The sequence below is a fragment of the Bubalus bubalis genome, chromosome 24 (genome assembly GCF_019923935.1).
Source record: "Bubalus bubalis isolate 160015118507 breed Murrah chromosome 24, NDDB_SH_1, whole genome shotgun sequence".
NCBI lineage: Eukaryota > Metazoa > Chordata > Mammalia > Artiodactyla > Bovidae > Bubalus > Bubalus bubalis.
In genome coordinates this window covers 868,881-882,448 of record NC_059180.1, presented here as the reverse complement: position 1 = coordinate 882,448, position 13,568 = coordinate 868,881, and the positions used below count along the sequence as shown (strand labels likewise).

Below are 13,568 nucleotides of genomic sequence, written 5' to 3'. Positions count from 1 at the left end.
CGGGCTCCCCCGGCCGGCAGCTCAGGCAGCCTCCCCGTATGGACAGACCCCAGGCGGGGCAGCAGTGGGGAAGGACGCTGGGCAGCCAGGAGCTGCAGGCCACACGGGAGGGCTCCACGTGGGCCGCGGGAGGCGGGGTGGGCCCTGGAGGGAGGGGCCGAGGTGCAAGCCCCTAGGTCAGCCCGCCCGCCAGGCAGAGGGTGTGCTGGCTGTGGGTCGGGGGAGCAGGGCCCCCCGCGGAGGTCACAGGGTCTCCTGGTGAGGTGCACATGTTCATACATAAACAGCCAGGTTTTCCAGTGCCTCCAGCGAGCTGTGTCCCTGCAGGGTCAGCACTCTGACGGACGGATTGCAGGGTGGGGGGCACAGATGACACCACCCTCCCTAGTCTGGGTGCTGCGGGGAGGGTCTCATCCACTGTGGGGCGACCGGCTACGGTCACAGCTCCTAGCAGGCAGGCGAAGGGCTTGGACCTGAGATGGGGCGGCCTGCCCCTCGCAGGCCCTGAGATCCAGAGCCTCTGCTCTCCCAGTTCAAGGCCCTGTGCCGCCCTGCCTGGGATGGGTTGAGAAGGCCGGGTGTGCAGAGCCCAGAGGCCAAGGAGGGAACTGTTCCCTGGAGCTGCCTCTCCATCCTCTCCCCTTCCCTGTGCCGGGCTGGCGTGCGGGGGGAGCCTGGGACCTGGGAGGGGGAACAGGAGCTGGGAAAGTGAGAGTGGGCCCCAGGCGTCGGGGGTCAGCACGTGGGGAGGGGGCGGCAGCCACCCGGGAGGCTGAGTCAGTCCAGTGTGTCTGGGGGAAGGAGCAGGGCGGGGGCAGTGGCCCGGCTGGGTGGGCAGGAAGGCCCGGGCACCACCCAGGCGTGATGCCCCCCGCCTCCTGGTCGCTGGCCCCCACCTCACCAGGGAAAGAGCGAATGGCCGAAGGGCTCAGGGAGGCTCAGCCAGGCAGAAATGGCCTGTGATGTCCGGGCCAGAGAGTCACCCCTGGGCCTGGGGACACGGGGCTCAAGGCCAGCAGCCTCTCCCAGGGCCCAGCCCGCCTGCCCGATAAGATAGGCTGGCCTCCTCCCTGCCACCCCCTGGGAAGTCCCCACCTGCCTTATCACCCTCTGCGGCTGTCAGACCAGCGCGGGGAGGCCCCTCGTCTGTCAGCTGGTGTGGGAGCAGCCATGGGGCTCCCCAGAGACGTGCCGGCCCAGGAGGGAGGTTTTCTGGAGGCTGTAGAACAGGCCTCTGCGGCTCCGTAGTGAGACGGGGGTGCGGCGGCCCGGAGGCTTTGTCCGCAGGGACCTCCGTGCGGCATGAGCTGCCCAAAGCTGTGTACCCGGAGGGCCCGGGGCCAGGCCTCCTCCTGGAGACCCCAGAGTGGTAGGGTCCTGGGGGCAGGGGGCTCCCGGGCAGGCCTGGCGCTCAGGGAGCACCCGTTGTGTGTGTGTGGCTCTCTCTCACACACACCCATACACTACACACACACACACACAGCTGACGAAGGCTCAGGGAGGCCCAGGGAGGTTGGGCCACTTGTCTGGGTCACAGAGCCGGGAAGCAGGGCGCGGCTCACCCCGGTCCTGGCCCCACAGCCCCTCTGCCTGTGGGCAGGCCCTCCTGACCTGACAAACCCAAGGGAGAGGATGCAGATGCTCCGTGCCTCCCAGGCCCACACCCATGGCTGCTGCCTGCCCTGGTTTCTGGCCCCGTTCTGGGGGTCCTGAGAAGCAGCAGGCTGGGGCGGGGGTCCAGCCTCGCTGAGAGAAGGCAGGGGGGAGCTGAGCGCACCTGTGCCCTCACCTGACTCCACGGAAGGGCGCTCAGTGCACGCAGGAGGAGCCAATGGAGGCCAGGCATGGACTCGCACGGAGTGGCTGGCGCAGAAGCAGAGTCCCTGGGTTATCAGGTGCTGCCCGGGTCAGCTCAGGCAGGGGTGGGCGGGAGGGCCGACAGCCGGCAGAAACGCCGATGAGCAGCTCTCCTGCAAGCCTCTCTTCAGAGGCCGAGGCCGAGTACTGACCCGCCTGACCCTCGGTGGGTCCGTGGGGCACAGAGGGGGCAGCATCTGAGGGCGGGCGCCCCACCCCAGGAGGCCCAGGCTGGCTGGGCCCCAGCACTGACTTTCAGGGGAGCCTGACTCCTTGCTTTCCCCCACACCCCGGGCAGACCCCAGCTCTGCCGCCTCCTGTGGGCTCACTGGAGCCCCAGCCAAGACAGCTGCGCTGGCGTCCGCGACGGGGCAGTGGGGTCCCAGGGAGCCCACCCACCGGCGCCTGACTCCGCCCCACGCAGGCCTGGCCGCCCACCCCCAGCAGCTCCGCTGCTGACCCGGCCCCGGGGGGGGCGGGGGGGGCGTGGTCACGGCGATGGCGGGCACGTGCAGCGCCGACAACCCCCTCGGGCAGGGGAAGGACGGACGGACAGCTGTCCCTGAGTGGTAGCCATGCGGCAAGACGACGTGAAACCAGAAAACTCTTTATTGAAAGGTACAAAAGCGTCACAGCAGAGATGTACAGCAATAAATTAGGTGTGGCCAGCCGGGCGGGCCGCTTCCCACCTCGGGGCCACGACATAGGGTCTCTTCTCAATAATTTATATCATGATAAAAGCAGCACAAAAATAAATATTGAAATGAAACTGCTGAGTGGCCGGAGGTGTGGAAGACGGGTGTGGAGCTGACGCACAGGGCCCTGTCGCCAGGGAGCAGGGGGACGGGCCTGTTTTCTTAAATAAAAAAACCCATATATTAAAACTGTGACAATGAAACTCCAAAGCTCTGAAAGGAGGAGGGGGCACACGGGTCTCCCAGGCCTGGTCCTGGGAGCGGGGAGGTCCGGCGGGCAGCACTGGGCGGTGGGCAGCCGAATTGAGAGGCCAGGTGTGGGAGGGGGTCCCCCCCCACCCGCACTGCCAGGCAGCTCTGCTCTATAGAGATTTACAGTATCAAATAGGAAGAAAAGGTACGAAAATCTGAACGATAAAATGTGTATATAATTTTATATATATATATACTTTTCTCTTTTAAATATCCCCATGGTCCTTATTGATATCCAATGTGGATTACCTACCATGGCTATGGTGCGGACAGCTTCTCTACACGCCCGCCTGGCCCTGAAGGGACCCAGACATCCCCAAGGCCGCACCTCCCCCCAGACAGGGGGACACTTTTCATCTGCAGCCCTTGGGGCCCTCTGCCCTCCCCACACACTGCCTCCTCCTCCCGGGTGGGCTATTGGTGGGAAGCAAGCTGAGGAGGAGCCAGGAGCTGGAGCTCAGGGCTTCTGGCCTGCGGGGGGCTTGGGGCTCACCACCCACCCACCACCTACCTCTCGGCCTGGCACCTTCCCAGGAAGGGCGGGAAGGAGCGCCCAAGCCTGGCCACACTCAGGGAAGGGACACCCAGCAAAGGCCACCCGATCATCAGTGGCTCTGAGTGCCAAGAGGAAGAGCAGATGAAGGTTCCAGGCAACGATTAAGCACCAAGGTGGCAGAGTGCCACGTCCTCTGCTGACAGACCGTCCAAGTGTCCCCAGGAGGCTGGTCCTTGCCGCCTCCCCAGCCCAGCGCCCACCCCTCCCCCGTCCTCACCAACAACACTCCTTGTCCTCCAACCTACCCTCCTCCCTGCTTTCCGTCTCATCCAGCAGGACCTCGGCCACTGCAAACTTCACACCTGCTCCCCACAGAACGTGCTCCCCCTGCGTGACCCCCGGGGCTCCCCTCTCCCGGCCAGGTGGCTGCTGCTCCTCGCTGGGGACCGCCCCTGGGCCCCCCGACATGGAGAGGAAACGCAAAGCGTGGGCGGGCCCAGTGACAAGCCGCTCCCGAGGCACCCAGAGCGGCGGCACCCCGGAGGAGGGCAGGCACACGTGCGCACATGTTCACACGCACAGGTGACCCTCGCACACGCTTGCACAGCCCTTCCTCCACCCACTCAAGGGGTCTGGGCCTCTGGCCGAGGCTGCAGCAGGATCACAGTGTTTGGACCCCGTGGGGGGCGGTTCCTCCCGGGGGCCCAGGTGCAGTCAGCGTGTTGAAGGGGTGCTGGCCCAGCTGGGGGCCCGTGCAGGGTGTGGACACGCTATCGCGTGCGGACGGGCAGCTCGAGGGAGGGGTGGAAGACGTCTGGGCCAGGGGCCTCCTAAGGGCCTTCCGTCCACACGCCCTGCCCCCGCTGGCGCCGGACTGAGAGCCCGGGAGGCGGCCCGGAGCGGGAGACGGCCCGGAGAGGGCAGCGGAGCCCGGGCAGGCGGGGCATGCAGTGCGCGTGCGTGTTCGCGTGTGCAGGGCGGGCGGCGCGCGGAACCCCATCTGTTCCCGCCGGCCGGTCCGCAAGAGTCCGCGGGGTCCGCTCTCCGCGGGACCACACCCCTCGGCCGGGCGGGCACTAGGAGGCGGCCGAGAAGGGCACGGAGGCGGAGGCGGCCATCTCGGCGGACTTGACGATGGTGATGACGCTGGTGGTGGCCACCTTGGTGGGCGTGACGGGGCCGCGGGCCACGGTGCGGGCGAAGGTCTGCAGGGCCTCGTACTTGGAGCGCAGGGCGTCCAGCTCGAGCCGCATGCTGCTGTTCTCGCGGGCCAGTTTCTCCACCTCCTGCTGCAGCTCCACGCGCTGGCGCTCCAGCTCCTCCTTCTGCGTCACGCGCTTGATGCGGCAGCTGGCCGCGTAGCCCCGGTTCTTGAGCGTGCGGCGCCGCTGCTTCAGGCGCACCACCTCCTCCCGCGTGAGGCCCCGCAGGTGCTGGTTCAGCTCCCGCACCGACATGGACACCAGCTCATCGTCGCTGAGCGCCGCGGCGTTCTCGCCCGCCTCCTTCTTGACCTGCGGGGCCACAGTGCGGGGTTAGCTCCGGGGGCCAGGACTCGGGCGGTGAGTAGCGCGAGTGACCAGGCCCCTCTGCCCCCCAGGCTGCCCTCCACTGGGCACGGGACAGGCACCGCGGCCTCACCAGGCGTCGGGCACACACGGCACGGGGTGCAGGCCATCCTGAGGGAGCCACTGGCTATGCCCTGCTGTGAGCCGGCTACCCCAACCCTGCGAGGCTGTCCCAGCTGTGCTGCCCTCTGGGGACCTCCAGTGCCTGGTGCGGGCTGCTGGGCAGACGGCTGCCCCGCCCTGTGCACCCCTCCAGTCCATGGGGTGTCCCCAAGGCCACCTTGACCCAGCGGGACCCAGCAGGGGCCTGGAGGTCTGCAGGCCACACACACACACACACACACACACACACACACACACGGAGAACCGACTCCGGCCAGCCCTAGGGGCTCTGTGGGATCAGAGGCCACGCGCCCACATCCGGGTGCTGGGCTGACAAGCACATCCTGGCCAGCAGGCACCCACCCCTCCTCCCCAACGTCTCCTGAGGCCACAGCCCCGACTCTTCCCGCCTCCCTCAGGTACTTCCTCCAGCCCGCAGCCCCCTCCCGACCCTGCTGACAGGCGCCCTTCCATACACACCAGGGTGGTCCCGGGCTTCTGGGGCCAGAGGGGGCCTCTCCCAGGCCGGTGCCTGGTGCAGAGACAGGGCTGCACCCACCCTCCCTTACCTTCAACGCCTTGTTCGCTTTGGGATTAGTCGTCATAACCTGGGCACAGTCACCCGGACAGAACCACCTGGAAATGGTAGCTGGGAATCAGAGAGATGCATGCGGTCAGTTTATGGTGGGGGCTGGGGGGACAGGCCACCGTCACGAGTGACCTGAGCGGGAACGGCCCCCTGCAGGGGGTCACAGCATCCCGAAAGCAAGGGCATCCTGGTGGGCCTGAGCCTCTGCCAAGGGCAGAGGGGATGCCGGGTTACTTCCTCCAGTCCAGCATCCGCCATCGGGGTGGCCTGGACACACCTCGTCCAGCAGTGGTCACAACGGCTGCCCCGCCCGCAGGGCCCTGGCCACGAGCACCAGCGTCGAGGGCCGGCAGCAGGCAGGAGCCGCGGCTGCTTCCTGCTCTCGCCCTGAGCTGGATGGCGGCACCTGGGCAGCGCGGGACGCCTCGCCTGGGGGTCCACGTGCGCAGCAGCTGAGTCCCTTCCCGGGAGGCCACGCCTCAGCCGAGAAATGCGCTGGCCCCAGGGACGCGCCCACCCTGGCAGGACCCCGTCACCCTGGAACCACCTGGCCCCCGACAGGAAGGCCCCCTTTGGGGAACTCCAGCCTTGCTGAGCTCGCCCCCACAACCGGTGGGGGCAGCTCCATCCTCCCCGGAAGACCTACCTCCTCCAAGGGCACTGCAGCGGTGACATCACCCCCTCCACTGAGGCTGCCCCACGGCCATGACCCGAGGCCCAGAGGGTGAGTGGGGGCTCCCGCCGCCGGCCAGCCGGGGAGTGGGAGCCACCGCCTCCAGCGCCCACCGACCGTCTGGCGGGAGCTGTCCCCGCCGCCCGCCAGCCCCCACCGCCCGCCCTTCTCATTTTCGCGTCTGCATTGTGTCACACATTCTAATCATTCATGAAAAAGCCAGCCAAAGCATCCCAAGCATGATTCCCCTCTGATAGTTGCCATGACGACCTTGGGAGGTAGCCAGCCCCTGATGGTCGTCATGGAAACGGAGAAGCCCACAGCAACAATGGCTTTGGGCAGGCCGCGCCGACAGCACAGGTTGTGGGGCGGCAAGCAGGCCCCCTGGGCCCGCAGCTGGGGAAGGGGTGCGGAAGACCCGGCCCCCACTCGTGCACGGGCCTCGGGCTCACAGGTTCGGGGCCCGCCCCCCGGTTCCGAGGTGAACTGAGCAGAGAGAGACACCCAAGGAGGGTCTGGGGCCAGAGGCAGAGCCGCAGCAGAGGCCGTGTCTCAAGGTGAGGGAGACCTGCTGGGCAGTCTTCCCCTGCAGCCCGAGACCCTCACGGTGGCGCCGCCTGGACTCCCCCAGGCGCTGGTCCCGCCTCTGGCGGCCCGCCCACCCTTCAGCACCAGATGGTCTCAGCACCCCGGTCTGTGCCCAGTCTGCTCTCCCAGCCCTGGGGGCACTGGGCCCCTGGGCCCTCTTGAGCTCACGCCTGTGCCCACGGTGGACATGCGGCTGCCCGGGTGACCCCACAGGAGGTGAGAACTGCAGCCTGACTGCGGCCTGACCCCTAGGGACCCAGGGCGCCCCGTGGGCCACCCCTCCCTCCAGCTCGGGAGTCAGCCCTGGTCTGGAGAAGCCACGGGGAGGGCTGGCGGGCCGGGCGGCCGAGAGGCCATGAGAAACTTCTCCACGTCGAGTGAGGAGGGGCCGCTATCGTTCCAGCCCGCTCCCAGCACGCCAGGGCATAGCTGGGCGGTGAGTCACCAGCTGTTTACAGAGCTGGGCTCACATTCCCACAGGCGGAGGCCCCGCCCACCCCCGGTGGGAAAGGAAGGGCAGGGGGCCTGTGCTGGACCCAGCAGACCCTCAGGGACGCACCAGCCTGGCCGGGACCCCAGCGCCTTCCCGGGGCGCCTCCCCTGGGGACCTGCCCACCGTGACGTTACCGGGTGGGCACCCAGGGCCCAGGATGCACACGGGACTGGGGCTCGGCATCCCTGTCCACCGGGTCGAGCTGGCCACAGACCCCAGGCCCCATGTCTGCCGGTGCTGAGCCCACCTGGCCCACCGCCTGGCCTCCGGGCCCAGGACCTGGGCGAGGAGCCTTGGCAGAGACGGGGGAGAGCAGCATGGCTGGGGTCCCCCGGGGGCCTGCCCTCAGTCCTCAGGCCCCCACCAACCAGACGGAGCCGAGGGGGCTGATCCCCAGCCTCTGAAACACCTCTCCTCTCTGTGGGTCTTGGTCTTCTCTTCTGAAAAACGAGGAGATCGGAACCAAGGGCCCAGTGCCAAACGTCCTCAGCTGGGCCACTCCGGTGACGCCCAGAGACAACACCCTGACCCTGGGCGCTCACCCCAGGGTCTGCACCAGGACCCCCACCCCAGGGGAAGGGGGGCGAGCCCCAGGCAAGCAGACGCTGGCCGGCCCTGTCCATCGTCACGACCCCCACAGACCCAGGCGCGACCCCCACAGACCCAGGCGCGTTAGCACTCGGCTTCCAAAGCCCTCAGGGCCCGGGGGCTCACGTCGAAGTCAGGCTGTGGGTCGGCGGGCCAAGAGCCCTTCCGTGGACTCAGTAAGGGAACAGGAGTGGCAGGCTACTCGGCTCTCCCTAAAACACCTGAAACACCCCCAGAACCGACCTCACGTCACTTCAGGCTTCAGAAAACAACAGCTTGCTTTTGGAAAGAGGTTCAGAGAAGAGTTTTGCAGGTGTGAACCAGAGTTTGTAGAACAACTGACTGGGGAACAGCTGCCCCGAAAAGGTGTTTGTGACCCCCGCAGCCGCGCAGGCCAGCAGAGGTGGGAGCCGGCCAGGATGCCCAGGGCCAGCGCTGCTGCGTCGGGGCCTGGACCCTCACACACCTTCCCGACGGCCCAGCCAGCGGCTCCTCCTGGTGCCGCCACCCGCAAGCCAGGCCCGCGCCAGTCTGGGACGCTGGACGGGGCTGCTCTGCCCTCTCGTGCCCCGAGGAGCCTCTGGTGCAGCACGCCGCCAGCACCTCTCCCAGGAGCACCTCCCAGCCAAGCGTCGGCTCAGAGGCTGCTTTTCAACCCAAAGCCAGAAACTCCGTTCCAGCTGAACACGAAAGAGGACGTCCTCTGTAGGGAAGGGGACCCAGCGGCCTAGACAGAGGCAACCCCGGGGACCACACGGTCTGCAGTAAATTCGGGAGCGTCCCTCCCCTTCTGGGCCCGTGAGAAGCAGGGCAGGGCAGGGCGCCCAGGTCTGACAGTGCAGGACTGCCCTTCCAGCAGGCAGGTGAGCTGGGGCCAGGATCACTTCCTGCCCTCCTCCTCGCAAGTTCCTGCTGCGGCTGAGACCTGGCTCCCGGGGTGACACACGGCCTGGCCAGCCCCTGTGTGCTCCAGCCCTCACCAGGCCAGGCCAGGGGCCGGGGCCCAGGAAACCCGTTCTTCATCAGGGCAGCCACTGGCGAATGGGGGCACGACCCACCTGGGCAGCCCTGGGCTTAGATCACCCAGGAGCAAAGGGGGCTTCGAGAGTCTCAGATTCTCACTGGATTGCACGACCAGTCTGCACACCCAGGTCATGAGCCCGGGTGGGAGAAGCCGAGTCTCCAACATCAGCGTTGAGCAGGGCAGGATCCCGACGCCCGTGGCGCTCAGCCCAAGAGAGGGGGTCGGAGCGGACCTTCCATTGCCAGGCCTCAGGGGCGTCCGGGGGGCATGGCAGCCAAGAGTGAACCCCAAAGCCAGAACCACCGTGCCGTGCTGCCTCTCGTCTGGGGACTAGGGGCCTCCTCTTGAGAGACCCTCAGCCGACTGCCCCTGGGGCTGGTGCCAGAGCAGGAGCCTGCCTGTTGAACAAGCGCCCGTCGACTCATCCGACCCTGGAAGGAGCCAGCAGAGGCAGCTCCCAGAACCAGGAGGGCACCCACTGCCTGCACCAGCTCCCTGAGATGGGGGTGTGTCCCGCCGCACCCTGCCGGCCACCCCACCGGCCCAGCCCGCACCCAGCCTGCAGGCTGGCCCTGGCTGGCTGCCCTCCGGCAAGACGTGACTGTCTGCCTGGCCTGGAGGACGTCTGGTCACCTTGCCTTTGCAGCCCGAGGAAGCTGTGTCATCCTGGCCATGTCCAGAGGTGACTCAGGCGGCCGCCAGGCTGACAGCAAGCTGAACGCCACCCCACCCCCGCCACCCAGCTTCAGGCTGGGCCGCTGCTCCCCTGGAGCCCCCACGGCAGGGGTTCTGCTCTGCCCCAGCCCAGCGGGGCCGACCAGGGCTCCGACCAGCCCCACCTCTCTGTCCAGCCAGGGACGCGACAGCTGTGGACCACCCCAGCCCGCACGGCCCCAGAGACACCCCCTCTCGCGCCGCGCTCCTCCCGGGCCTGCAGCGTGGGTGGCGGCCACAGGCCCCTGTCCCTCCGCGCCCGCCTGCTGGCTTGGCCTGCGCCCCCGCTGATGCTGCAGCCCTTTGGCACCACCTGGGCACGGGCCCCCGAGTCTGGTCTGGATTCCCATCCCAGTGTCTCAAGCACAGCCCCCACAAGCAGGCAGGGGGTCCCTCCTGAAGCCGCCACTCCCAGGGCCACCTGTTGCTGTGCCAGGCCTCCCCCACGAACTTCCTGAAGCCCCCCGCTCATCTGTGCCGGGGGCCTTCCCACTTCTGAGCTCCTGCCCCTCTGCCATTGCCCCCTTCCTTGCCTCGCTTCACGTGTGGGAGGTGGGCACCCCCTCCTGAGCACGCATCCAGGGCAGCGCTCAGGACCAGCGCTGGCCTTTCTGTCCAAGGCCTGCCTCCCTCGATGGGTGGACGGCAGGGGTGCTCTCACCTCCCCACTCCCCACGACTCCTGGCAGGTGGGAGGCCTGCTTCATGAGCAGGTGCCAGCGCCTGCGTGAGGGAGGGGGCTGGGGCATTCCACCCCGTGTCCTCTCTGCCCCTCTGCCCAGGGCACCCAGGTGGGCAGCGCAGAAAGGCAGGCCAGCCACACCAGGCACTGGGCATGGGGCCCAGCCCTCTGGCAGCTGAGGCGCTGCGGGGCTCAGTTTCCTTGGGGAGAACTGTGTGTCTGTAGACTGAGATCCCGCAGGTTCATCTCTACCTGCTCTAAAATCCTACAATTGTGAGATGACACTCTCAATTTCCTGAAACTGTAAGAAAGAGGAAACATGACGAGTCTGTGACTTATAAAAAGCAAAAGTAAATACCGGAGCAGTGCATCTTCCATCAGCTGAGGACAGGGAGGCGGGGAGCAGGGAGGAGAGTGACTCACTGTTTACTGCCCCGAGGAGCAGCCACGCAGAGGACCGTCCCCACTGGCCGGGGCTCCATTTCCCGTGCGGACTGGACCTGCCGTCCAGAAAGTCCATCCAGAAACCTTTAGACTCGGGAACGGCCAGGACACAGGCAGGAATCCTGGGCTGCCTGAGACTGTAAACAAACTCTCCAGCTACGGCAGAGCCTGAGCGTGAAAACACGCACTTCAGTGGACAAAGAACGGCCCGGAAAACGAACTCGCTTGGCGGCAGCCTCAGTGCAGGGCTGGAGAAAGGGCTGGAACACAGCAAGCCCCGGAGCCGACTTCCCCGGTAGCCGCGATTCAACTCCCATTTTTAGCAACTACCTTGAAAGTGAGCGATGCTCAACTTGGAAGCTGTCCCTTAAAGGCCAGCCCTGCTCAAGCACGAGACGCAAACACGCTCGGGCGAGAAGCCTCGCTTGTGGTTCTGAATTAATAAATGTTTTATTCTGGAATACCGAGAGGTCCAGCTTTAAGCTGTAAGAGCAGACACTCTCTACCGAGCTCAAACATCCCTACTGGACCCAGGGAGGGAAGTTCTCAGATAGGAGGCAACCATCCACAAGGCAGGTGTGCCCCACCCACCTGCACAGCCTACCTTCAGTGTTCCAGGCCCTCCCACCTGCTTAAAGGAACGCTTTTTAAAAAAGGGTCAACCCCCCACCAGCCAGCAAAGACATCAAGCTTGCGGACTGGGCTTCAGAGATGGCAGGCAAGGCATTCGGCCACACTTCATTAAGACTCCTGGGCAGCAACCACTGTGCTGGCAAAACCTGGTTGATGCCAACAAAGGGGCGAGGGGAGGGCGATGGGCCGCCAAGCCACACTGCCCGGAAGCCACTGAGCTGTCACTGTGGGCTGCGTGTGGACGTCCGAGTCCCGGGACCTCCGGAGAACAGGCGCCTGGCAAGAGGGGGCTGAGTGGCAGTCAACTCTGAATGGACTGTCAGGGGGAGGACCTCACTTCTCTAGGCTGCCCTACCGTGGGGAAGGTAAACAAGAGCGTAATCATTAACACAAGACGGAGAGCAGGGGACTTTCAGCAACAACGCGGCCGCAGGCTGCTCCCGGAATGTGAGCAGAAGGAGCGAGTGCCGCTTGGTTGAGGGCTCCGGGACACGTGGCGAGTGAGGACACTGGTTCGGGGGACAGGGGACGGGGGCCGGGGCGGAGCGACCGTGCTTTCCCAACGCAGACCCGAGCCCAGGTGGCGCGGCAGGTGTGTGGAAGCGCGCGGTGTCCGGAACTCAAAAGAAGTAGCGAAGGGTCTCTGTTTCCAGTTAGAAGAGGCGGAGACCCCCACTCAAAGAGGAGAAAGATGAGACGCGAGCCACGGACTTTGGGAAATGACGCGCTCGTCGCCCCCCTCCCCACCACAAGCTCCCACGCCGAGGCCTCCCTCGGTGAACCCCGGCAGGTCGGCTGCTCGGACAGGGACCCGGTCAGCGAGGCCCCTGCTCCTCGCCCTGCGCACGTCCGGCGCGGCAGGGAACCGGGCGCGCGCGGGCAGCGCAGGCCGGGCCTGAGCGCCGCCGGGGCGGGACCGCGCCGCCAAGCCGGGCAGCGCCCAGGTGCGCGAGGCCCGGGTCGCCCGGGTCGCCATGCGCTCCCCGGCACGTGGCCCCCGCCGCACCCCCGCTTCCCCCAAGCGCATCTCCGGGGGCCCGGAGGGCAGAACAGGTGGGGCGGGCCTCGCAGGGGCGCCGGGCCCGCCGAAAAGCCGCGCTGCCCACCCGTCCCTCCCCGGGCCCGCCTGGCGCCCGCCGCCCCCGGACGCGGGCCGGGGCTCAGGGATGGGGGCGCGCCCTCAAGGAAGGGCCCCCCGCCCGTGCGGCGCGCTCGGGGCTGGACACCCGACCGCAGGTGCGCCGACAGGGCCAAGGTCCCGAGGTCCGACACCAGCGGCCGCGGGTCCGAGGCGGCAGACACTCGGCGGCGGGCGCCCCCCGGGCGGCCCCTCGGCCCCCCGCCCGCCCGCCCCTCACCTGGCGTCGCGCGTGGGGCGCGGGCGCGCAGCGGCTCCTCGCGGGCACGCGCTCTCTTCGCGCTCAGTCTCGCGCTTCCCGTCGGCCGCTGCCTCCGCCGAGCGCTCGGGCTCCGACCTCGCGGAGAACAACAAGTCCCCCCCGCCGCCCGCCGCCAGCCCGCCCGCCCGGCTCCCCAGCATCTGACACCGCTTCCGGGATCGGCGTCGGCGCGCGTCACGCCGCCCCGCCCACCGCGCGCCGCCCCGCCCACCCGCCGCGCGCCAGCGCCCCGCCCACTCGAGGCACCACCCACCGCGCGCCCCGCCCCGCCCAGGCCCCGCCCAGCGGAGGCTCCGCCCCCGAGCCCACCTGCGCTGAGTCGACCCGCCGTACCTGTGACCGCAGGTGCCGCGCGCGCCGCGCGGTGGCGGCAGCAGTCCCCAGACGTCGAGAGCCGGGAGCACCCCATTCTCCCTCGAGCTCGTCCGCTCTCAGCTCGGTGGAAGGGCAAACTGCTGTCTGCAATCCACATCCATATTCTCCAGTTGACCTCCAGAACCTAATCTTAAACGCCCCCCATCCCCCAGGCCCGCGCATCCCTGAGACTCACCAGGGCCCTCAGAGACCCCCGATCTCCCCAGGGTTGGCCGCAGCGCGAACCCCTGTTGGGGAGCCCCTGTTGGGAACAGTCTGGTAGTTTCATCAAGAGAGAAGGTGGGTCTGGAGACACACCAACCTCCCTGTCTTGGGTGGGGGCCTGGCCCCACCAATAAGGGAAGAGCCCTGACATGCCCTCCAGATAGACACCCCTGCCTTTTGATTTACCAGTTT

The 13,568-nt window shown here is 67.4% G+C and overlaps 1 protein-coding gene across 5 annotated transcripts; it reads right to left on the bottom strand.

Annotated features, from left to right (window-relative positions):
- Window positions 1-2,448: 2,448 nt before the first annotated feature.
- On the bottom strand, window positions 2,449-12,956 carry MAFK (MAF bZIP transcription factor K). Of its 5 annotated transcripts, none has more exons than XM_025275143.2 (3): window positions 12,756-12,956; window positions 5,540-5,606; window positions 2,449-4,814 (listed from the first exon to the last, which is right to left on the bottom strand). In XM_025275143.2, exons 1-3 carry the CDS (start codon window positions 12,935-12,937, stop codon window positions 4,377-4,379), a joined length of 687 nt encoding a protein of 228 aa, XP_025130928.1. In that variant the 5' UTR covers window positions 12,938-12,956; the 3' UTR covers window positions 2,449-4,376. The 5 variants fall into 5 exon arrangements, with proteins under 5 accessions (XP_025130928.1, XP_025130923.1, XP_025130925.2 ...); XM_025275138.2 differs by having other exon boundaries at window positions 5,540-5,619; window positions 12,756-12,955; XM_025275140.3 differs by lacking the exon at window positions 12,756-12,956 and adding an exon at window positions 10,744-12,303 and having other exon boundaries at window positions 5,540-5,619.
- Window positions 12,957-13,568: the final 612 nt, after the last annotated feature.